Source organism: Pollachius pollachius (genome assembly GCF_949987615.1).
Source record: "Pollachius pollachius genome assembly, chromosome: 15".
In the NCBI taxonomy this organism is placed as follows: Eukaryota; Metazoa; Chordata; class Actinopteri; order Gadiformes; family Gadidae; genus Pollachius; species Pollachius pollachius.
Genome location: NC_136948.1, coordinates 18,407,201 through 18,432,364, shown reverse-complemented (window position 1 = coordinate 18,432,364; position 25,164 = coordinate 18,407,201). Strand labels below are relative to the sequence as shown.

Genomic DNA, 25,164 nt, shown 5'->3' with positions numbered 1-25,164 from the left:
CTCCAACGCTTTAAATAGTATTGAGTGGTCGGCCTCTGGGAGAATTGCCTTTGCCTGGAAATACCTAATTTAATAAATATGCTCTTACGATTTTTTTCTTCTTGTGCACAGACTTATTATAGATTAATTTGCATGCAGGCTTCTTTTTGAAGCTCTTAATATCAGCCCTCTTAGCTACTGTTTAACCGTACATGTTTTAATCTTTCAGGAGGACCACCTACATTCGTTTTCAAATGCAATTGGGTTCATTAGCACCTCGGAGATAATACGCCGGCGCTATAGTTAATGTAAGCACTGCTAACTCTCTAATTTCCACACAAATAATTCCCCTTGATCTCTGCCAAAATGTATGCAGAGAGGAGGGGGACCTCGAAAAAAAGGGTTGTTCTTTAACATGGCCGGTCCAAGTAAAGTCGGTAAGTACATAAAATGAATTATAAATGGTGCAGTATGGGTTTCAAGTGCAAGCATGCTGTGGGGGGTGTGAGTACGTGTTTGTATGTGTGTTAGCGTGCGTGTGTGTGTTTATGTCTGAGGGGTGGAGCGAGGGGAAAAAGAGAGGGAGAGGAAGAGAGGGAGAGCGAAGGAGTTTATGTGCACAAGCGTTTTATCCTTTAAGCGTCCGAGTGTGCGTTTGATGTGTGTGTGTCTCTAAGCGCGTCCTGGGTTTAGCCTACGTAAACTATAAACCGCAAAATATGTTATATTCTCTGTGTGTGTAAGTCTGTGTACTGCGCTCCCCCCAATCCCCCCCCCTACACACACACACAACTTTGTATTTGTTTTCATTTACAGCTGTACTATTATTTGCAAACCCATTGACTTAAACCCATTGCAGTCAACAACCCTCTCAGCCCCCCCCCCCCCCCCCCCCCCGTTTGGGCGAGAGATGCCTAAGCCTGATTGATGCTGATTGAATGAAATGATTTAAATTGCCAAAAGATTTTAATATGCACACGCACATACTGACTGTGTCGTGTGTGTCCATGTGTGTATGTGTGCGCATGTGTAAGACATTCTTTTGGCTTTTTCAGGAAACTGTGTGTGTGTGTGTGTGTGTGTGTATGTGTGCGTGTGCATGTTCGGCACACACACATCGCATGTGTGTGAGTGTGAGGCACATCACGATGAAGGATATGTGTCTGTCACACCCTGACTGTGTCATCACTGGAGAGTCAGGGAGGTTTTCAAAGTAAAACCATTCCAGTTGATATTTATTTCTCTGTTGCCGTGGAATGAATTCAGTGTGATTTATTGTTCGCCGCTTTACCCTCATTAAGTATGCTTTTTAATTTTTTCAAGGTGCCATGTGTGTGTGAGTATGTGCGCTTGAGAGGGTGTGAACGTGTAGGGCGGTAGCATATTTAATTTATTGTTGTCTTTGTTGTCTTTGCACGGGCGTTTCTATCGACGCTAGAGAGTCATTTTATGAGCACGCCCGCTGACACTGCACAACCGACACTCAAGCGTTCGATACAATTGTTTTAAGACCAATAGTATGAACATTTCTCCATTTCTCACTGTGGGGGCTGGGGTCTGAGGCTTTATCCATAGCTTTCTATGTTTTACTGTCAGATTAAACAGGTTGGATATACACTGAATCCTGAAGTCAACCACATAAGATATAGGTATTTGTACTACTGGGTATAATGGGTATTATTGAGTTGGGAGTACATGGGACTTTTTATTATGGGATTTATATTATGTGTATGACAGTGTATAACTGACAATTAGCAATTCTTAAGAAATTATCATCATCTTTAGTGAAGTTCCAAACCTATGGCAGTTGCCTCCCAGAACCTAGCTAAGAGTGCATGTTTATTCAGCCTATCATCAAACCTCAGAGTAATATCACAACACATTTGAGAAATTACATTCGCCCACAGGCCCACAATCTGGACCAGATGAGATACAAATAAAATGTGAATTGAAAGTGTTTTACATGAGGATAAAGACCATTAGACTAACCACATGAAGAACCTGATGGGATGTTTAGAGCAGTTTCAAATTGTGATCAGCTTGACGTTCCACCAAAGTGCAATATAATGAACAGCAACTCAACACTAAAAGGCTTTTTGGTGTTTAGGTCACACTATCAGTAACATGCGTACAACAACGTTGATGCCAAGATTCACCTTGACACAATCTGGTTCAATTTGCCATACAATGGTTTAATTAGCATAAGGTGTTCACTCTGAGATGTTTACATATATCAACACCTGATGACCTAAGCTGAGCGGTTTGGTAAAAAAAAACTATTAAATATGACTTATTCAAGATGTGTTTATGGGTGTCAAGAGTCATAGTAATAACATTTTTTTTTTTTATTCTGTTCCTGTTAAAAAATAAAATAGTCAGATTTTGACCTGACCTAAGCATGAAGCACCTGATAGCACATCACCCTCAAACTCCCAAACAGCCATTGATAATTCAAAAGAGGTATGCAAATGTGATGGGTAAAAAAAAGAAAAAAAAGAAAAGTTCAAACAAGTCTACCTTGAGCTGCTCCAGAATGCACACTCTGGGCTCCACCTGGTGTCTGTCACAGCTCCTGCGGTAGGCCAGGCTTACCTCTGTCAAGGTGAGGCAGCTGTCAACTAAAATGGAAAAATACACTCATTTACTGCCTTAATGTCTCCGCGTCCCAGTGAGCCACCGGCATCGTATTGAAGTGAAAAAGCGCTTAGGGGAGCTTCGAAGAGTGCCATACGGTAAACTGTGCAGCCTGTGTGTGTGTGTGTGTGTATTTCTGTGTGTGTGTGTGTGTGTGTCTGTGTGTGTACGGCTGGGTAGGCACTCGTGCAGACTAGAAAAGAGGGAAGATGGCCGTCGATGAGAAGTAAGGAAGGGCAGACGACTGGATGAATGACGTGTCTGCGTTATAAATCAGCCAATCAGGCGGCCCTATTTATCAACCATTGCCTTATGGGATCAGCTTCCAGAAGCATAAAAAAGTAGGTTGATTTTTTAAGATAAAAACACTTCTTTTTGAATCTTTGAATGTTCTACAAAGTGTCTTTACTTCTTAGATTACACAAACCAAGAGATGCAGTCTTTTGATAGCAATATTCCCTCCTCCTTCCGTCAAACATCATGCAATAACATGTACTAACAATGGGATCCTCTTCTATTTGAGGAAATCTTATTTCAGGTGTTAATGTTAGAGGTGCAGTGTGTAGACTGTTGTGGCCTTAAGTGGAAAGGACTAGGCAGAAATATAGTATAATATTCATAAGTATCTTTAAATAAGTGTATAATCCAATGAAAATAAGAAGTGTTGTGTTTACATTAATTGATATCTTCATAGGGAACGGGTCGTCTTATATGGAGCCCGCCATAATGCACAGATATATTTCTACAGTAGCCCAGAGTGGCCTCTGCAAAAAACTGCAAGAAGCCACTAAATTCTGCACACTGGTAATGAATAGTAAATAGATAATGGTAAAATATGCAAGATTAAAATTAGCAGAGATGGTTTTCCATTCCTACGGCCCATTCAAGATGTGACCGTTAAACCCGCATCACCCAGCCATCCTGCCACAGACATATGAGTCCAAACATATATGTAACCTTTTCATTGCAGTTTGTGCAAAAGTGTATGAAATATAAAAACCCAGCCATCCACAGTTCAGTCCACTCTGTTAGTGTAGAACACTAAACATTTGTATTTGTCTGCAGAAAAAGGTTACACAATGCAGGCTTAAACTGTTTTTCAAAACATATTCTATCCTTGACATGTGTTGGAATGGATGATGATTATGCAACACAGTTTGCTTGCATATTTGATCTACCTGTACATCAAACAGACGAGCAAAGCAAAAACATCTTAAAGCTGCTGTAGGGGAGATTTGAGTTGCAAATAGAGAGAGCTGAACGCAGCATGGTTTCGAAAATAAACCCCCCCAAACGAGTTCTCTCTCTCTGCTCCCTCTCTCCGTACCGTTCTCTGCCATTGAGAACTGTTGCATTCACGCATCCATAATTAACATGAAAGACAGAGTCCCTCAACAAATAACGAGAAGTGTGTACCTGATTGTTCAGAAAGGAGCAGGGACTGGTCTCAACTGTACATATACATAGATTTTAAATACAAAATGCATCCGAGTGAATCACAATCTTAATTTGAAAGAATGACAATAAAAAACATAAATTAAAAATGAGCAACAAAATGCCTACCATGTCTGTCTGTGTATTCCGCGAAGCCGGACACCATCATTTCATCCGGCGGGAAAGATACGTGCCTTTCACCTTTGGTACTCTTTGTTTCTGGCCCATCGTAGTTCTCCTCCTCCTCAGCCTTCTCCTTGTCGCTACACCTGGCCATCCTTCTCCTACAACTCCACTGCCAAGCTGTAGAGTTGTTTTTCTCAAAGCAACAGGGTCAGTTCACATTACACACATGGTATGCTAACAATCACCAATCTAATTCCAAGGTACTATGGGTACGAGAAGTTGAAAAAGAACTTGAGGGCCAGGGTAAATGTCTGCTGCAACTCGCAGACAAGCTAAAGGCCTTGAGTCTGAGGCTCTGTGAGAATACACTTTGTGGAAAGACAAGACAACAAAGCAAGTATATCTTATTCATGAGGGGGTGCACAGCGCTGCAACTGAAATCCAATATGCTTCTATCAAGTGACAGATTAAGAACAAGCTAAGGCTATATGTTTATCTACCTATTTACATTTAGTATGTGCAGCCATACCCTGGCAAAGTTTTAAATTCGTACTGGAGACATGAGATGTTTTTTCACCCCAGTAAGATTAAGTCGATGAACGAATTATAAGAAGATTTAATAAATTTAAAGTCAAGTTGTGAAGCTAGGATGACCTATGATCAATTACAATTACTTTCTTTGTTTAATAAACAATACAACATTAAAATAACATGGCTTGAATGTATAGGCTAAGTTGCAGAGGGTAACCTAGTCATATAAATACAGTCCTAAAATATTATTTTTTATTTTAGAACAGATTAGCTAGTTTAGCTAGCTTAATTCATGCACATAAAATATTTACCTTAACTTATTTACCTTCATGTTGGACCATGCTCCACAACTTGCTCAGAACATAATTTCTTCAAGAGTTAAATAACTGCATTTAACATATAATTTTATTATATTTATTATCGACTCAACAGCCAGACTCACGTTGTCAAATTCAATGTACCTGTACATTGAATTGATGTACATTGTTGTACAGTTTTTTGTACCTCCAACATGAAGGTAAATAAATTAAGGCAAATTTGTATGTGCAAGAACTAAGATAGCTAATCTGTTTTTAAATGAAAACATAAACATCTGACCTCTAATTTGGCAAGATTTTTTTTTAATCCTTGCCACTTTTCTTGGCGTTTAAAGAGGACCTAAACGGTAACGTTAAGTACGGTACGTTTCAAATAATTAAAAGAGTTCCGCGTTCAGCTTTGTCCAGATGACGTCACACTACCGTCATGCTCGTCTGACCAAAGGTATGGACAAGAAAGGAAGAGCCGGATGGCTACCAGGTTTCTTCCTGATAATTGACGATAACTCGTTTTGCTTTCTGTTTTGTCCAGATGACGTCGCACCACCCTGACCAATCGGAGAGCCGGAGGGTGGTCACGTTTCTTCCTGATTACTAGTTTTGCGGGAAGTTTGGTCCAGCAGTGTTTCAGCAAACGCGAGGGACCCGACACTCCGACAAAACAACGCGAAGGTTTGTTGTGTTCCTGCCCTATGACATCCACCAGATCTTGCGAAAACCTCTCTTTGCCTGAGCTCGATTTATACTTTCCTTAGTCTCCTAAAAATGACAGAAAATAGCGCAAACAAAGTGGTTAGCAGGTTAGCGACGTTAGCAAAACACCGCCGGCCGGCCACACATCCATGATGTTCGGATTGATAATAATGTGTCTGTGTAATAATATAATGTGTCTCTTGAGCTCTTGGCGTCAGAACATACCCTGGCATTGCGATATAACCCGTGTTTGATTTTGTGGTCAGAGCTAGTGTAATGAATTGGAGTTGTAGCTGGTGTGGCTATGAGAAGCTAACTTGTGGTGTTTGGGATTTGGTTGAGAGCTCTCCGGTCTCCGAACTGGAGTCACGTTATTGTTATAATGTCATAATGATGATGTAGCTGGATCACGTTTACAGATGAACACATCATGCCATAGTTGCGTTCAGCAGCAGCTCTCCAAACATTTCCTAAGACACACGTGTGAGTTACTCACTCCTGGGTACACTCATACGTGTATTGTTCGATACGACGTTGTACTTACGACATCAATATATTTTAGAATAAACTATTAAACTATTTACGCACATTGTACATATATAACATTACACTGTAGACTCTTGGCTAGTGTCTAAACGTCATGGGGATGACTACACACAATGGCAATAGGTGTCTGTAAACAACCTGAATCAAATGTTGCCCTTGTGTGTTACAGATGCCGCCTAAAGCCAAAACAGCAGGGAAAGCAAGAGGTCCAGCGAAGCGAAAGCTGGCAGAGGAGTTTCCACCAGGAGAAGTACTGATGGATAATGTAAAGAAATCATGGAAGCTTGGCTCACCAATTGGTCAGGGGGGCTTTGGCCTAATTTATTTGGGTAAGAGGATACATAAGGTCCCTTCTTTATGTTGATATGAAATGTATTCCTTAAAAATAGCTGGGTAAAACAACAGTTGGCATCGACTTCTCACACAATCGTATTGTTTTGAACAGCATGTAGAACTTTCTATTCACCCCAAACACATACAATGCAGATTGTTATCTTAATATCATTGGAATAATACAGTATGTATTCTCATTCTTTCCAGCAAATGAAAACTCTGCAGATACTGTCGGTGCAGAAGCTAAATATGTTATCAAAGTGGTAAGTCTCACGCTTGATACTCACTTCAGGCTAATTAGCCTGATTTTTTTTTTTTATGGGTAAATTGCCATATTTCCCCCTCAAACTCTGGAAAGCAAAGCCCAGATTTTTTATAACGTTTTTTATTCGATTATCCTTTGTAGTGGGGTATTTTATGATGAGTTTTTTTGCATCCCAAAATCCAAACGTGGCAAACCATTTTGAAATCACAATTATTAAACATCTTTCTGATATCCTGTAGTGTGGGAGAGCCCATGAACAGCCGAGTACGCTATGTAGGGATTGTCACGAGGGAAGATGATTGTGCCTGGCAATCATTCTGCAACTTGTACAGCACATTTTCATGCTGTTTCCATGACTTGGGTATGGAGATCCCAGGGTGCAGTTGTAAGCGAACCCCAGACATCTAGCGTTATTCTCCTGGGATGCTTTGCGGCGTTTGACACACAGACAGTGTGGACAGCTGCATTGGTTAACATGGGTTCAGAAATGATGTAAGTGCTCTTCACAGTAGCAGTTAGGGGACATTAATGCCTGATCTATTGTCTATTGACAGCAAGGCTGTAACAGATTCTTAACAAAATTATGTATTAGAAATAACGGCCATGACATCCCAATTTGCGAATCTTGTGATGTCTGGATCACGCTTTGACAGGATTCTGGGGTCTTATCAAATCACCTGACTGTTTGTGATTAACAACTGGGCTTTGGAAGCTGGACAGCTTTGGAAACGTCTAAGTGCTTTAATGTAAAGTTATTTCAACAATAGGGAATTTTTTGTTTTTCAACTTTAGGAGCCGAGTGAGAATGGGCCCCTGTTCTCCGAGCTCCATTTCTACATGAGAGCGGCCAAATTTGACCTCAGTAAGCCTCACCACACACACATCACCTCGTCATTCATGTATACATAGATATGATCATCTCCAACCACCCGGACAAACAAACAAAGCAGACGGGCAACTTTCTTAATTAAAAAACAATATCATCGCGTTGCTCTGCCTCGTCGGGGGCCAACGCACATAGGAGGGGGGGGGGGGGGGTGCTCTTGGTGCCTGCTCCAGTCGCCCCCAGGCCACAACTTTGCATTTTATATAATAACAATCCAAATGTCAATCTCCCCTGACAATTAACTGTTTTATTACAAGGGAACCAAAGGCTCATATTTTATTCATGTCAGAATCGTCTCATGTTGTTGGTAAATATTTGTCCCGGCAGCAGATTAGCTCGGGGGCCACAACCCCCTCCGCCCCCTCTCCTCAGAGGAATTAAACACGTATTACTCCGAGCGCCGTGGCCTCACTCGATGTCTCCTGCCATCCTGCCAACTTGTTGATGGCCACCACAAGTTTTAGCCATACTTACTAATTCCAACTGCTCAACACAATTTGTTTACACGTTATTCCTTATTGATATAGAGTGTTATCCACACCCTTATTGATTGTCAGTTATTACAGATTTGTTTTGCTTATGGGTGTTTATTTTTTTTTTTCAATCTCCCCATGGTACTGCAGTCCAGAGCTGGACGAAGTCTCACAAGATGAAGTATCTGGGGGTCCCAAAGTACTTGGGCTCCGGGCTGCATGAAAGAGGAGGGAAAAAGTAAGTCACAAAAGCCAAAGTCCATGTATAATCTCTGGATCAAACCCTCAATCACCATCAGCTCTGCTGCAGATACATCCTGCTCTTGATTTAGGTGTAACAGGCTGGTACAGAATGGTAAATGGACAGCATTTATACAGCGCTTTTCTAACCAGTGGCCACTCAAAGCGAAGTACAATATTGACTAACATTCACCCATTAATGCACACATTCACACACCAACGGCGGTGTCAGCCGTGCAAGGCGACAGCCAGCTCATCAGGAGCAGTCAGGGTGAGGCATCTTGCTCAGGGACACCCTGACACTCTAGGATGACACTCTAGCTAGGAGGAGCCGGGATCAAACTAGCAACCTCCCGGTTACAGCCATCCCGCACTACCTCCTGATCCACATGCCGCCCCAGAACTAGCCTCTTATGAACTAGCTCTATGTTCCAGGCTCAATAAATCCTTGAGCTCACCCTGCCTCCCTCTGTTTCAGGTATAGGTTCATGGTGATGGATAGATTTGGCACGGATCTGCAGAAGAAGTTTGAAGAGGGCGGAAAGAAGTTCCCCAGAAAAGTGGTCCTACAGCTCGGCCTTCGACTGGTTTGTGATTAAAACATTATATATGTAATATCATGTTACACTTTTCTTTCGTTCTGCTTTTAAATGTTAGAGACATTGACATTTGAATCCTTTCATAATTATTTGTTTAATCCTTTACATTTCTATGTATGTATAGACAAAACAAAAAGCCAACATGTTTTTCGTTGTAGTTAGATTTAAGGAGTATGTAGTAGTGATTAAGCGCTGTGTGCGCTGCATAAATCACAATCATAATAAACCAGCTAAATTGCTAAGCTTGTTGTGTAGTAGTAAGTACGCCGTCCTCATTTGATCTTTTTACTCGTACTGCAATTCCCCTCATGGTATCATAATTTATACATGCAAACACTATATAACTTTTTCACTGCCTACAAATTGTTAAAAATTATGAGTGTTTTAAAGAATAAAACCCATCCGCCCATGGCTTCATCAACCCCAGGGTTTTATTCACTTTAAATCAATTTGCTCTCTGGAGGCCCACGGCGGACATGGCTTGATGGGAGGCGTGTCGCCGAGACTCGTGCATTAGAGGAAGTGGCGTGAGTCGGCCATTTACCTTTTTTAAATGACCAAGCGCTTCGAAGCAGCGACTGGTTTTTACTATTGCACATAAATTCAAATCATTCTGAACAGAAGTGATTGCTCCAGAGAAAGATTTACACAGTGCATGTTTAATACTGACTGAAGCGTTTTCCCGACTCACTACTATACCTGCGCGGCTGCAGCATAATGTACCATGTCAGTATGGATCGTTCTTACGGAGTTTGTTAACCCCGCTCTTAGGCCATTACAGCCACATGGCACTCATGCATGAGTTTTTGAGTGTCGTTAATTTAATTTAATTTATTTATTTATTTAAAGGACAGTGCACATTAATCAACATTTCTGTACATGTGTTAGCCAGCAGGCAAATTTTCAACTGTAATCCTTTGGCAAAGATGTTAAGCTAATGGCTCTGAATAAGACAAACTAAATGTTGTTTATCCTGTCACTTGAACTAGTTGGACATTTTGGAGTACATCCATGAGCACGAGTACGTCCACGCTGACATCAAGGCGTCCAACCTGCTTCTCAGCCATCAAGACCCGCACCAGGTGAGGCGCTTTCACCCGGTACCCCCCCAGCCCAGGGCTTCTGGGCTGAGGGCTGGGACTGAACCACTATCTAGTCTTCAGTCACAATGCAGGCTGTCCTGGCCCACGTCGGAATCTGATCTCCGACTACACCCCCCCTCCCTCCCGGTTTCTGAACACTTAAGGCAAAAGACAGATCTTGATTCATCGGAATTGAGAAAATACTAAAAGAAATCCAACCCATAAAAAAGGTAATGAAGAACTATATTACAATCATATCAATGATGATATCATATTTGAAATGGACCTGGATTTTAAGAACAAAGAATGAGCTGTTGTCTATTACACTACAATTTTATGAGTTTTTCGAATTGGCAAGAGCTCGGCAACAATGAAGGAACAGACTTAAAGCCAAAAGCTGTGCTTTGCTTTTCTGGCACTGCATTTGGTTGTGCTTTGCAGTGCAGCCAGTGTCTTAGTATGGATGCAGAAATAAAGCACTTCATATGGTGCTCTACACCACGTCCAATTCTGGTGTACTCCTCGTTTGGAGATGGAACTTTTGTGCTGGTGCTCATCGGTACCAGAACCAGCAGCCACTGTGGTAACCCACTAGTTTCTTCGCTGTAGTGATAACCTAACTTATTTTTTTCTTTTTATATAGAATTAAAAAGTAAAGCATTAATCAATTAATGTTTGGTTGCATGTAGACATTAGGAGAAACAATAAATATACAGTATTAAAACAATGTTATTCAAGGGGGGCGGAGTAAATGGATCAATTCATTTAATTGATTATTATTGTTTAATATAAATATATATTGATATATTATGGAACATAAACAGCTATTTTTACAAAATAATAGCAACTGAATTAATGATTCATCATGGTTCCCTTGAGGAACATCTTGGGGTGCAGGTTAATTATGGAGAAATGTTGGGGTGATGCATGTAGTTCTGTTTATGTATACGTTTGTGTGTACCACAGGTTATAATCTTTTTCAACCCATTTAGAATTCAGGGATTATTACGTTTCAGAAGAAAATAGCTTCTTCTTTCTCCGAAGCAGACAAGGTGGAGGCAGGAGCAAATATTTAATTTGGAGATTAATAATGTATCATTGGTGGCATTATTAAAAGGCTATTTTTAAACATCAATTAGCATGTCGGATCTGCTCCCGTGGGATTTTCAACACGGGAGGCTGATAGCTTCTTCAGTACTTGTTGGAAATGTTTAGTAGTAATTGGTAATTTATTTTGGTCTGTGTTCCTCTCATTTCCTTCCATTTGTGTCTGTCAAAGGCAGTAGCCAAATGTGTTAAGTGAGCATGCTGTTGACAGTGGCTAAGCTTCTGTAAATAGCAATACGGGTTTGATTGCGCAAACGAGACTCCCACCATATTACAACACAAGAGTCCGGCGCTTAAAAGATGATTTAATCTGGAATTGGAACTCATTAGCTAGTGAAGTTATTGGCCTCTTTTAAAGGGCCTGGCTTGCCTCCGAAAGATGCTGGGTTTTATTTCATTAAAACTGTTCGTGTGCGTGCGCAGGTGTACCTGGTGGATTACGGGCTGGCCTATAGGTACAGCCCCGAGGGCGTGCTCAAGGAATACAAGGAAGACCCCAAGAGGTGTCACGACGGCACTATCGAGTTCACCAGCATCGACGCACACAAAGGAGTCGGTATGCCCCCCCCGCCTGCTTATTTTAACCCCCTTTGTATTTCTTAAATAGTTGATTTTGCCTTTTATTTTGGCTTCATCGTCCAGGTTTTTGGATCCTGTGGCCATGCATAATTTTCAAATTTCGTCCAAAAACTGTAGTAATAATATACTATCCCCTACTTTGGTCTGACTTGCCCTAAGGAAGATTATGGCGTGATGGAATCAAGTCGGAAATTGCCGTTCTTCATTCACCTATTTTTTCCGCAAATAACTGCCTCCACTCTGTACAGGCGTGCATGTTTGTTTTGATGGTTCAATGTAGGGACGTATTCATGATTGGACGGGAAAAATATTGTTGTTTGTCAGACAGCGCATCCTTGGCTTTTCCCTTCTGTATGCTGCTAATTATTCCATTAGTTGTGGTCTTTTTCAGGATATACAATGGCACGTTAAGAATCATTAAAATGCAGGATTCCATCCCCCCCCCCTTCCCCAAAAAATATATCCAGCATGTTTTTCTGTTGGTCTCGTTTGATCATGTTTGCCATAACAATGCATCATTTTTCTCATCGGTAAACCCTTATGCACATGCAATTGTAGTGGCTTGGCTAAGACGTTGTGCTTGGTCTACCAGCGCCTTGCAGGAGGAGTGACCTGGAGATCCTAGCCTACTGCATGATCCAGTGGCTGTGTGGTCACCTGCCCTGGGAGGACAACCTACAGGACCCTATCTACGTCAGGGACGCCAAACTCAGGTGAGCGTCTCTCTGAGTGGGATTCAACCTAGACAGCCGTCGTCCGCTGTACTCCCCTGGTGAGCCTGACCTACAGACAGATTCAAATATAGCTAGGGATGGGTCACTTACAAGAGATTCAAGCTAAAATATGTTTCATACAATAACTTTGTATCATTGTGTGACGATGATGGTTCAAAACTATTTTTTGTTAGTTTCATAAACAAACTTAATAATCAGGTACTGAACCTCTACCCTTTTCAGACAGACTTAAACCTAAACTCTGCTTTTCTCCCAGATGTCGAGAAGACATTCCAGGCTTCATGTCCAAATGTTTCCCATCACAAGACAAGCCAGGTAGCTGACTCACTCACTCACTCCCTCACTCACTCACTCACTCACTATCTCAAACACCCACCATCACTGTAATAATCCAGCATTAGTCTTTCTAAAGAAAAAGCAGTTAAATATTGTTTGGCTAAACAATATTGTCTTATAAAATGTTACATTGTTGTTATAGGCGTAATGATTTCCAAAGGTCTTAGGAAGTTGATCTATACTTAAACAGTTTTGTACAGTAAACGCACACGAGTGTGACCCTGCCAGCAGAGGTGGCCTCTGAGGTTTGTTTATTTTTGAGTCTGCTTTTCTCAGTGCATTTCTTTTACCCTTGACATGCTGATTGCTGTTTTATCATGGCGCTTTGACTCTCGGGCAACATTGATGTGTCTTCAGGGCTCACAAGAGCCGCGAAGAGAGCATGAAAGAGACATGGGAGAGAGAGAGATCGTAGTTGGTAGTGGCAAGAGTCGTCACTCCTGCTTTTCAGCTCCAATGCTCGGGACCAAACAGTCATTTAACACTATTTGTGTGCGTGAGAGGCAAAGACAATCACAGCAAACCGAATAAGACAGGCAGCCGGGTCCTCGGGAGGATAGACCAGTGATAATGAGTGTTTGAGTGTGTCTGTCAATGTTTGCTTTTTATTTGGTTGGGCACAAATTTTTCTGAAGATAAGACGAAGTCGTTGCATTCTGGACTAATTGCTCACAATGGAGAAGGCAAGAGGTTATTCTGGCCTATTTACACACGACTCCCAACCAGGGGTCTGCAACTTTAGTCTATTATGGGAACTATACACACCATGTTGGCTTGAACGACGGACATTGACTTCACTAGGGAAAGCCAAGGGTGGGGATTAAAGGCCAGTTTCCTCCAATCTTTTCAATTGGCTCGTTTGCACAAAGACCTATTCTAACCGCCCCTCGTTCTCCTCTCACCCCGTGTCCTTCCTTCCCGCTCGCCTGCCGCTGTGCTCCTGCAGATGAGATGGAGAAGTTCCTGGAGAAGATCAAGCTCCTGGGCTACACGGACAGACCTGAGTACGACGTCCTGCGCTCCATCCTGAAGGCCGGCCTTGAGGCCGTCGGAGCCAAAGACGATGGCAAGCTGGTGTTCACTGCCGCGGCCAACGGAGACGCCCCCCGCACCTCACCCGTCAAGGTCAGCCTCACACACACACACACACACGAAGGCACGCACGCATGCACGCCGTGTTGCCCATAGTATCGTATGATATAACCCCCCAGCAAATGTACATGAATTGACACTGGTACTTGCAAGCACACTACCTGTGTGTTCATCACCTCTAACGTGACCAACAAATGTGCTGACACACTAATCCCTGGGGGCTTAGAGGTCCGTGGTGACAATCAACACTTAATCTGTCTCTTGTTTTCTTTTTCTTGCTTTATTTCATTCTTCCCATAATCACCCCCCACCCCCTTCCTGCTATCCTTTCCCATTGCGTCTTGGGGCTTTTTTCTATCACTTTCCCTCTTTTCGTTTCTCTCGCTGTGAGCCATCTTTTGTCTCAGAACCCTTACTCTAGTGTGTGTGTGTGTGTGTGTGTGCGTGTGTGCGCGTGCACACCTGCCTGTGTTCACGTGCCTGCCTGTGTGTTTTTGTGTGCGCATGTGTGTGCCCGTGTGTGCACGTGCGTGCCTGCGTAAGCAGCACAGCGGTGCTGCCGGGCCCGCTGCATATGGCCGCGTGCCCCGGGGGGAGCGGGCGGTGCCAGCCGAGGGGTTACCTGGCCCCACCGCCGCTTATTGTGTGTAATTATCCCGCCAATCTGTTCACCTCGGCACGGCGCCGCCTCGCCGTCGCCAGTCAGCAATTGTCAAAAATGGAAGGCAAGGATGAGGAGGGCGTGAGGGGTGAATGATAGTTCAGGTTTAAGGGGGCGTGGGCAGGGGGGAGGGTTGGGTCTGGTGGTGGTGCGATTGGGGATGGGGGGGAGGAGGGATTTGATTGCTATCCTTAAGTGCTTGCCTTTTTTTTTTTTGTAGGTGGATCGCTCTCGCTCATTTCCTATTTTTTTTTTTTTAATCTTTTTTGGAAGATAAACAGTTAGGCAGTTTGCCGAGGCAGTTCACGAAACTCTGCACTTTGACCGATTACCGTTATTTTTGATGACGGGGGTCTCGATTTGATGCAAGCAGATCCTTAATCTTTGCACACCTCCCCCCCCCCCCCCCCCCCCTCTCTCCCAGTATTGCGTCTTAAGACCATGAGAGGGAGGGGATGGAAGCAGCAGCACTGTTCTGTGTTGTGGGCCAAGCAGCATAATGTGTGAACAGGTCTGCCCAGGTCGGCCTAGGAGGATAGTGTGACAGCAGAGTGATAATTAGGTATGCTCAAGCTTCACAATCGCAGCGCTCCAAGCAAAGGGCAAAGGGCATCGTGGCTTTGGTGATACTGCAGTAAGAGGCATAAAACAAAGCAAAGGGACTGCATCGCCTTTGATGAAACACAGTTCCAGCAATTGCCATTTGTATGCTTTATGTCTAATAATAATAATAATAATAATAAAGGTCTTGGGTCAACAGACCGGTACAAACAAACAGTTATGTTGCTAGGACGATGAAATAATGAGGACACATCGACAAAGATGGAACAAGAAAAAGGATTTGTCCGCTCATATCCCTTGAAACTATCAAATTTGAACAACAATGAATATGCTGCTTGATTTTGGGCTTTCCCAACAAGAATACACCAAGAATCTGTGGCTATAACCATGTTTATTACGAACTGTAAGTATGATTCATATTTAAATTCACACGAGGATTTCCAACCCACCTAACCCCAGGCTAAGGCGTTCTCATCTCACAGCAGTACTCCCTGAGCAGGGGTCGCCTGTTTCAAGTGTGTGGTGAGAGGGAGAGAGAGGGCGGGTCTTCGCCGGGAACAAAATCCGTTTCAGTCACATGGGTTGAGGGGAAAGAGAGAGGGAGGGACTTAGAAGGACTTCTGTTGGAAGAACGTGTGTCTCTGTTACTTTCGGACATAGCTTTGGCAAATTATTATCCCGGTAAACCGGGATAACGCCACAACTCACCCCAGTCCGTGTGCCGTGCGCCCTCCCCTAACGTTGTGTCGCTGTCTCCCTCCGAGAAGAGGGCCGGGAAGAGGATGAGGCCAATGGTGAAAACGGAAGACTCTGAGGAAGATGAAGGCAGCCCTGTTAAACGGCCAGCCCCCAAAAGGAAAAGTGAGGTTTTCTTTATGTGCAATTAAAACATTTCATGCACTACTTTTCTGTGATTCTTGTGTCCAATTTCCTGTGGGGAAAAACATCTACATGACCTTTTGGATCATGAATAAAAATGCATATTGAATAATCCTAGCAATACATGTTGTTGTAAAAAATGCTTGCATCTGGGGGTCTAAAATAAAATGGATTTCTTCAGATTTTATTAAACAATAAACCCAATTCGATGTATGGGTTCAGGGGCTCTTTCTAATTAAAATGTGGTCTGATATCCCCCACAGCTCCCAAAGCAAAGAGGGCCACGACCAGGTCTGTGGACACGCAGACGACGCCAGGCCTAGCGGAGGTCAAGAAGACCCGACAAAGTACCAAGAAATCCACAGACTGACCAGCGACTTCACATCGCCGTCTGCATCCTCTGTTTCTAATCCCTTCCCAGCTGCCTGGTTAATCATCTTTTAGCCTTTATGTTCATAAAGGATTTGTTACATGATGGTTTGGTTCTGTCATGCACTGCTTGTGTGATCTGTCGATGATGAATTGTTTGTAGGTTGTTATTTTTGTGAGTTTTAAAACAATATATATTGTTATTAATTAAAGTGCAACTTTATTGTTCTGGTTTGGCAGTATTTTGGCTTTAAACTTCCAAAGCATATGATGTTGGGTTTTGGCTACTGAGAGAGAAGCAACACTATTATATTATTCTGCCACACTATTCATAACGTACACTGTGCTTGGATCACCTCTTTGTAGTTTTGTGATAATATTGGGTTTGATCACATTTAAGAGAAACCAAATTTGCCTTTTATATTTGTCTATATTAAAATAAATAGCTAAAGTTTATCAATTTTTAATGTTCAATTTTATTCTAAAATAGTTGTATATGTTAATATGTAATATGTAATTGTATATGTTGATCAAAAATTATCAACTCCCCACCTTACTTGAATCAAAAAAATGCCCATTCCTTTTTCATAATTCCCTTTGCCATTTTTGCGTGTGTGTGTGAATGTGTGTGTGAGAGAGTGTGATGGCCTCTTGCCAGGACCCGGTGGGCTCTTGCCAAATCACTCATTCTTCCTTCACTTTGAGGGTCTGTGGCCTGCTGGCCACAACTAGCAGGGGGTAATTATAACTAATGTGCATGACTGCAAAAATTAACCTCAAACTCATTTCACCCATCGGTTAAGATGATCGATCAACCTGGTCTTCAGCCATGGTGAACTGAATGGATACATTATGCTACAGATACACCAATATACCACATGCCTACAGGCCATACAGTTCAACCCTGGCCTCCACTCACAGAATGTGCTCCAATGCTCTCTCACGCCTCAACCCAATCCTGTCTCGACTCTGAGATCTGATATAAAGACCCTGAATGTAAACAATAGGTTTTGTTTTCAAAATACTCATCAGTATTTTATAATCAACCATCAATGTAAGCTTATTAGCACAAATGTGGATTGTGATTCAGGGGGTGTGCCATCGTTGAAACAGACTTGAATTCCCATTTGGAACTTTTAATAAATCACACCTCCCTCGTCTCTGTTGGAGAACTCTGCTCGGCGGCCATTTTTTAATTTGTATTTATTCACTTTATATCACTTTTCCTCCACTTTTGAGCTACTGTTATAACAAGTGAATTCCCCCGGTGTGCAATAAATAAAGTTAATCTTATCTCATTAACTAACAGGTTGTCCTCCAACAAGGGTCAGTCGGAGGTGGGTCGGTTGTCCGCGATGGTCATGGTGTGTGTGTGTGTGTCGTGTTCATGACTCATCATTTCCTGTATTGATCGTTCATTCCGGCCCTGAAGGAGAGGCAGACCCCCCTCCAGTCCCACATCCTGCACCCCCCCCACAACCACCCCCTCCCCCATCTCCTCTGTTGCCCTCTCCCAGGCGCTGACCTTCCAGGCCTGCAGCAGGGGGCAGCAGTGCATAGCAGCATCTCTGCAGGGGGGTCATCCCCTGCAGGAGGAGGGAGGGAGGCGGACCAGGCCCTTGCTGCATTGTATTTATTGCACCATCGTCGAGCAAGTTGCACATTTGATATCGTTGTTTTCTCCCCAAAGCGAGGGGCCCTCTCTCATTTGAAGATAGACCCAAACAGGAGCCATTGGCCCCTCTAACTGGTACCTATTCACTTTTGGGGTTTTCATGTTTTTCTTCATCTATATGCCCCCACTTTCCACTCTCCAATCCTGCCCCCCCCCCCCCAGACCAGACCAGACCATGCTATGATACATATACCAACCCCACCCCTCCCATGAAGGCCCCCACATGCCGGCATAACTCGATAAAGGTTCCTTCTGCGAGGCGGGACGCCGGTGTTTGTGACAATTGTCACTATTTTAGGATGGGGGGTCTTGAATTGGGTTGTTGTTGTTGCCTCAAAGCGGTTCCAAAGTCTAATCTGTCCGGGAGACGAAGCTCAGCGACAACGTCTCGTGCCGCAGGCCTCAGAAGGAGTCCTGGCTGTGGGAGCGGAATGTGGAGGTGTGTGGAGGCAGAAGCCAGAGTATTAGTGTCCATAGCGGTGTGGATTTGCATGTATTTTTCACGAATGCATTTACCACTATAGTTCAGCAACATCTGCTACAGTGGGTTTGTTTCTTTTTGCATTTCCGTTTGTGTGAGTGTGTGTGTGTCAATGGGCACATGATGGGGGTGTGTAGGTGTTTGCAGCCATGTTATGTGTGTTTATGGATATGGGAGGTGTGTGTCTCCATACAGCCTTCCTGCTGCTGGGGGTCTCAGGGGTCACTCACGGCCACAGCTTGTTGTCATTTTGTATTTGGGAATATTCTGTTGTTTTATTCGACTTTACCAGTACATTTTACTTATGCTAAATGTTGTTTTTCGTTTTATTGCACGGCCCTGCCTGGCTGGGTTCATAGAACTGTGCTTTTCTCTTGTTTCCTATACGTATTTACATCCCGCTGACCGGGGTGCAAACTCCTATCCATCAACGAACCTCGCCGCCAGGCTTGTTTACCAAGAATTCATAGAGTGCATTCTGGTTGCCTGATTTTTACCCGGGATAATGGACACTTCAGAATTTACCATCTATAGCAAAGTGGTGTTACCTTTATTTGCTGTGTTTTCCTTCCACTCTGCTTTATTCTATTCTATATGCTTTGAACAGCATGTCTGCAATCCATTCATCTATGAATGGATTGCACAATGTCTCCAAAAAACGACAACATTCACCCGTTTCCATACACAAACGCACACAACTCTACCTCCCAGCAAAAAGAACAAACTCACAGACACACTGGTAAGACACATTTTACGCTTTCCAAATTCCAGGTGTGTTGAGGGAGGGTGCGGGCCCAGGGTGGGGAGGTATGTGTGCGTTCGGGGATGTGTGTGTGTGGGGGGGGGGGGGGCTCCAATGCAGTTACGGTACATTTGCTATTCTAGTTGTGTGTAAATATTAGAAAGCAGCGAGTTGCTGGCTGAGAGAGAAAGAGACAGAGAGAGAGAGAGAGAGAGAGGGGCGAGAGAGAGAGAGAATGTGTGTGTGTGTTAGAGGCAGGAGCCGCAATGGTGTGCGCTAAGACACGTGTCCTTATCGGCATTGTGTTCAGACTACACCGCCCCCCCGCTGCTAGTAATCTGCCGCCGCTGCTGTGAGCCAAACTGGACAGGCATTTATTGGCCCAGCAGGGGTTGGTGCAGGGGGGGAGGGGGCTTCACAAGAGAATGTTAAACACTCAGCTACCTGCAACTCTCCAAAAAAAGGAAGATAAAAAGGTAAAAAGAAGGGCTATATGCCAGACGTGATAAAAAATATGCAAGCATTTAATATGTGTGTGTGTGTGTGTGTGTGGGGGGGGGGGGAGGGCGGGGGGTGCGTGCGTGTGTGCGTAAGAGTGGAGGTAGGCCGACTGGCATTTGGATCGAAGAGGCAACTTTGGAAAGAGATAAACAATTATCACATTTAGATTCTGTGTAATTTATTCAGTCTGGTTGTATTTATCGTACGGCCGCTCGAGTGTGTGTGACGGTGCGTTGGTACACAGTCCACAGGCCAAACGGAGGGAATCTGTAATTAGATGTATCTTTGTTGTGACAGATAGACACTCAACATCAACACACATGGTAAGAGAGGTTACACACACACACACACACACACACACACTCTTTTCATATGAGCTCCACATTAGCCTAGCCCGTCAGCAAACATCCACAATTCTTCCTCCTAGACAACTGATTAATTAATAACCCAAGCTTCTAAATGAGATCTGTGTGTTTGTGTCAGGTTGGGACAGGGTATTTAAATGGTAGGAGGGGGGCTGTAGGGTGTAGAGGGTCTTCAGTTTGAGTCAGACGTCATTGCGTTGTGGATAAAGCTGGCCTTAATTGAGACGACAACCCACGCCACTTTTGTTTGCAAGTGCATTTGTGCGTGCATGAGTGTCTCACCATCTTAAGCCTTGTGCCTTACCGCAGCCTAGAGGTCGACGTTAGGTGGGACGGGGCCAGAGGTTCAACTGTAGGTAGGGCTGGGACACAAAGGTTTACTTTTGCCTCCCCCTAACCTTCATGCTGGAACCAGTGTTCATGTGCCCAGTAGTACCATAGAACATTTTAGAATCAGATTTTCACCTAAATACACGGTAGCCTCCAGTTCGTATTGCTAAGGCGATTTCATCACAACGCAAATCCCGTTCCGAATCGGAGACAGATTAGTTTACCTGCTTGAGGTTTTAAGTTGTGGTATTAACAGAGCCCTGGTCGTGACATCACAAATGGCCCCGACGCAAAGTGTTTCATTTGGCAGCACAGCAATGCGAACAAATTTGCCGCATTCATTCCAGACAGCGACAATCAATGACAAAACGAGGCGAAGCCATGGCATCCTATAATACCCCAATTTAAATAAGCAACGAGAGGGGTTCAGTGTGAGAGCGCGCTGAGCGATGGCTTTTAAATTGGGTCATAGCGACTAATGGACACCACGCTGGGAGCACCATTAAGACCAAATAAACCTATGCGGCCATATTTATTAAGCAATTTGCATCTCAGGGGCCTAAAGAACCATCTATTAGAGGCTAATCAGGGGAGGCCTTTTGTCTGCACAGTCTGACGGTTCTGGTCTCCCGTCGGCCGCCCGCTCTCGCATGCGCATCTCGCTGTGCATGCAGGTTTCAACGTTTTTTATTTCTAATGCAATCTCATGTCTTCTGCCCCCCCCACCCACCCACCAAGCACCCTATGTTGCCCGCCTACCCATCGAAGAGGAGGGCGTTCCCCAATCCTTACGAAGCGTCTTATCAAGGTTTAATTTTTCTCCCACAGGCTTTTCTCAACTTTTTGTTCAGAAATGAAGTCTTTTCAGGGTTCCGTTGAGGTCATTCGTTCATTATATGTCATTTAAAACATCGGGGGCCTGGGAAAGGCTTTTGCCATAATGAATTTGTATTAAACAGTTTAATTGAAATGTTGTGTCACCATAGCAGCAACAACATAATTTGCACTGATAAGCAAAATACGCGTGTGTGTGCGTTTTACTTTCCAGGATTTTGAAGCGTCAGCACTGTGGGTTTGTTGGTAAAGTGTGTCACGCGCACACTGCTGTGACACTGAAGGGATCCTGTCATCTACAGGAGAGCGTAATCCAATCAGAGGAGGCAGGCTCATATTGCCATTCGGCATAATAATGCAATCATTGGGATATTTGTCCGTGCAAGAACAGTAGGCTCCCATCTCATATTCCTCCCTTACTGTACACAGGTTATTAACAGTTTCACTCAAATACACACACACACATGCATACGCATGCACACACACACACACACACGCACGCACGCACACACACATATGAATGCGCATTCATACAAAAAGCCACACACACGTTCTCCCACACTCACACACACACATGCTTACGCATACACACACCCACACACACATTCTCAAACACACACTCACACACATTTATTTTTAATGTATCACCCTAGAGCTGACTCCAAGCATTTCATGCAGCTGTGTTTAACCCTATAGTCGTCCAGACAGAGCCCCCCCCCCCCCCCCTCTGATCATGCCCTCTTCAGCCAGGTGGACTTTGGAGGAGGAGTGTGTGTGTGTCTGTGGGGAGGGGGGAGGGCAAGCCAAGGCCTTTGGGGCCCCCAAAGGCAAGGCAAGGCCTTTTGTGGGTGTGTTTGTGGGTGTTGGACCCCGGAACACTGTTTGTGCGGTAAAGCCGGGTCTGATGCGTAGAACCGGCGGTCAGCTCTGACAGAGCCTGTACATGAGGATATGGGGGGGGGGTCCTTCAATGGAGAACGTATGGTAAACTACACCATCCAGGATGCAAGATTCCCAGCAATTTTTTACCTATCCTCAAAGGAATAATGTCACCTTTCCATTATTAAGATAACAGATTGACAGATTTTATTTAGATCTTTCTAAATAGCAAAACAAATAATAAAAGTAATATTTTCATTGAAAGATAAAAAAAATGAGATATTCCCATGCGATTATCAGGACGCACAAAACAACAAAATGAAACTTGCACAAGGAAGAAAAAAAAAAAAAAAAGTCCAATCCTAAACTAAATATTCAGACTAAAACATCTAAACATCGAACTAAAAAGTTTCAAATCTATCAGCGAAGAAGTTATCAGCTGGGCGTGCCTCGCTCCCATGCCCTCAGAGCAGAGTGTGTGAGTTGTCCCACTTCCCCCGTTTCCAACTGGTAGCTACATATTTGAATGCAGATGATAGGTGGTAATTAAACGAGCTCTGGCTGGTTCTTGCCCTGTAAACTGCCTCTCTTGGGCCCGCTACTACATGGAAATTCAGCTCTGAGGATCCGCGTTTTTTAGATGTCTGCCTGACAAACACACGGCTGCACATAGCCCTCGGATGTTCTGTGTGTGGGTGTGTGTCTGTGTGTGTGTGTGCGCACGCGTTTGTGTGTTTGTTTGTGTGTGTGTGTGTGTGTGTGTGTGTGTGCGTGCAGCAAGCACTGGGTCGGGGGGAATAAACTTAATGAATCTTTTAACCCCAATGTTTTCTCTGCTTGAGGAAAACGTATGCATATCATGAGCGCGTGTTTGAAGCGCTGGCCCGACCATCATGACTTATTTATTTCCAAAAGGGTGGGAAGAAGAAATGAAAAAAAAGTGGAAATGCGGGCACTCTCGTGGGATCCTTACATGAGGCGATCAAAATAAAAGTCTAAGTGACTTTCAAAATCCACTCTCTTGGGAATGAGTAGTTCAGATACACACACACACACACACACACACACACAGACGCACACACACACACACAAAAAGACCACAATCAGGTTATAACCCAAAGCATCACTGCCGACTCCTCTTTTTTACCCCTTTCCTTTGGTCTTTCCATATCCAACCACTCCATCCTCCTCCTCCTCATCCTCTTTGTAGGAAGAGGATGTCTTCATCTGTCGCCTCATCTCCCAAGGGTGGAGGGTGTGTGTGCGTGCGTGTGTGTGTGTGTGTGTGTGTGGGGGGGGGGGGCAGTTCTGCTGCACCTTCAAAACACCACTCTGCTTTCCGGGACCGAATGACAGCGAGAGAGAGGATGGGTGAAGAGTTGAAAGGTGTATGTGAGTGTGTGTGTGTGTGTGTGTGTGTGTGTATGTGAGTGTGTGTGCGACCGAGCTCAGGTTTCACAGGGAGACACCGCTTCCCTTTCACCCCGGCCCTCTGAACTCTCCCCCCTTTTCTCCCAGGGACCGTGCGAGCCCATAACTCCAGCGACCCCTCCCGCCCCCGCTGGCCTTTCTCACCCTCTCTCCCCGTTTATGTCCTCACCCTTCCCCTCACCTTCCCCGCCCTGGCCCCTCTGAGACGGAGCTTTTGCGCAGGAATGGACGGTGGGTGTGATGTGAGAGAGCGAGAGAGTGATAGAGAGAGATGGGATGTGACTGGGGAACCCTCCTACCCCTCTCTCGAACCCCCCCCCCCCCCCCCCCCCCCCCCCCCCCTCTTCCATCTGTCGGGACTCTGGGATCAAGTAATAGGATTCTGTCCCGGGCAAAGGAAGATAATTGTGGGTCTGTATTCCACTCCCTAAGTGTGTGATATTAACCTCCCTCCCTGGCCATTAGTGGCCGTTGGGGTCCAGATGGCCCTGTTTTTGATATCCGATGCCGTGGCGGTGGGGTGGGGGGAGGGAGGGGGTAGGGTTAAAGGGTCAAGTTGAAGTTCAGGTCCAGAGGAACGGTTCCCCCGCACCAGTCCCACGTTCTGAAAGAAAAGAAGATATGGATGTCTTTCAGATAGGGAGAGACATTCCCCAGGACTTCTGACATTCAGCTGACCGCACTCCCCGCATCTCCCACACACACACACACACACACAGACACACACACACACACACACAGACACACACTGTATACACACACACACACACACACACACACTATCTACCAATAGGCAAAAGGCAGGTGGAGGGAGTAGAGTTGCAGATAACCCGTTTATGAAGGCGACAAGCGGGGTATTAAGGTTGTCTCAAGAGGTCAGAGGGCAACAGATTCAGTAGTCCCGTCTGCATACCGCATATCCTGCTGGAACACAGGTCAGAGTTCAGCCGGGGAAGGAATAGGAAAAAGGGTGGTAGGGCAATTCAAATAGATGTATATATATACTTTTGTTTTTTTGAATTGGTATATCTTTTACTATCATGTCCATGTCATTGGCCGGACATCCAGAGGGCGTCGGACGCCTTGAGGTACTCCATGCCGAGAACACGTGACCATTTGTTGGTATGGCTTTTAGATCTGTTACCTTTTAACCCTGTAACAATTTACTGCAGATCTCATTCGTGTGTAATTCAGAGGTCAGTGTTGGTATAGCGGTGGCTACAATGTCATAGTGGTCTTTAAATAGATAATAGTTACATAGAGATACAAATACACAATGGGCGGTCTACCCTGTGCGCCTGCACAACATGACTGACATCGCAACAACTTACACAAATGGTGCTTACATCAAAAGGACAAAAGTTCACACATAAAATATGTGTTTGCACACACACACACACACACGTAATGCACACACAGAGGCTTTTAGTCTTGTCCCTAATGCCCAGTTGGTATGACCTCACCATATAC

The 25,164-nt window shown here is 44.3% G+C and overlaps 2 protein-coding genes across 3 annotated transcripts in view; one reads left to right on the top strand and one right to left on the bottom strand.

The window, feature by feature from the left end:
- Positions 1-5,484, bottom strand: part of LOC307087346 (protein phosphatase 1 regulatory subunit 37) — a 52,022-nt gene extending 46,538 nt beyond the window's left edge. For both annotated transcript variants that reach the window (XM_079752887.1, XM_079752888.1), the window contains exons 1-2: positions 4,177-5,484; positions 2,497-2,597 (exon numbers count right to left, since the gene is read on the bottom strand). In XM_079752887.1, the coding sequence (XP_079609013.1) occupies positions 2,497-2,597; positions 4,177-4,324 (249 nt within the window). In that variant the 5' untranslated portion in view covers positions 4,325-5,484. The remainder of the gene's footprint in view (positions 1-2,496; positions 2,598-4,176) is intronic.
- vrk1 (VRK serine/threonine kinase 1) lies at positions 5,452-16,684 on the top strand. The gene is made up of 14 exons (XM_079752889.1): positions 5,452-5,466; positions 5,554-5,693; positions 6,430-6,589; positions 6,801-6,856; positions 7,651-7,720; positions 8,368-8,455; positions 8,936-9,044; positions 10,046-10,138; positions 11,669-11,801; positions 12,417-12,537; positions 12,815-12,873; positions 13,841-14,019; positions 15,976-16,069; positions 16,351-16,684. Exons 3-14 carry the CDS (start codon positions 6,430-6,432, stop codon positions 16,455-16,457), a joined length of 1,269 nt encoding a protein of 422 aa, XP_079609015.1. The 5' UTR covers positions 5,452-5,466; positions 5,554-5,693; the 3' UTR covers positions 16,458-16,684.
- Positions 16,685-25,164: the final 8,480 nt, after the last annotated feature.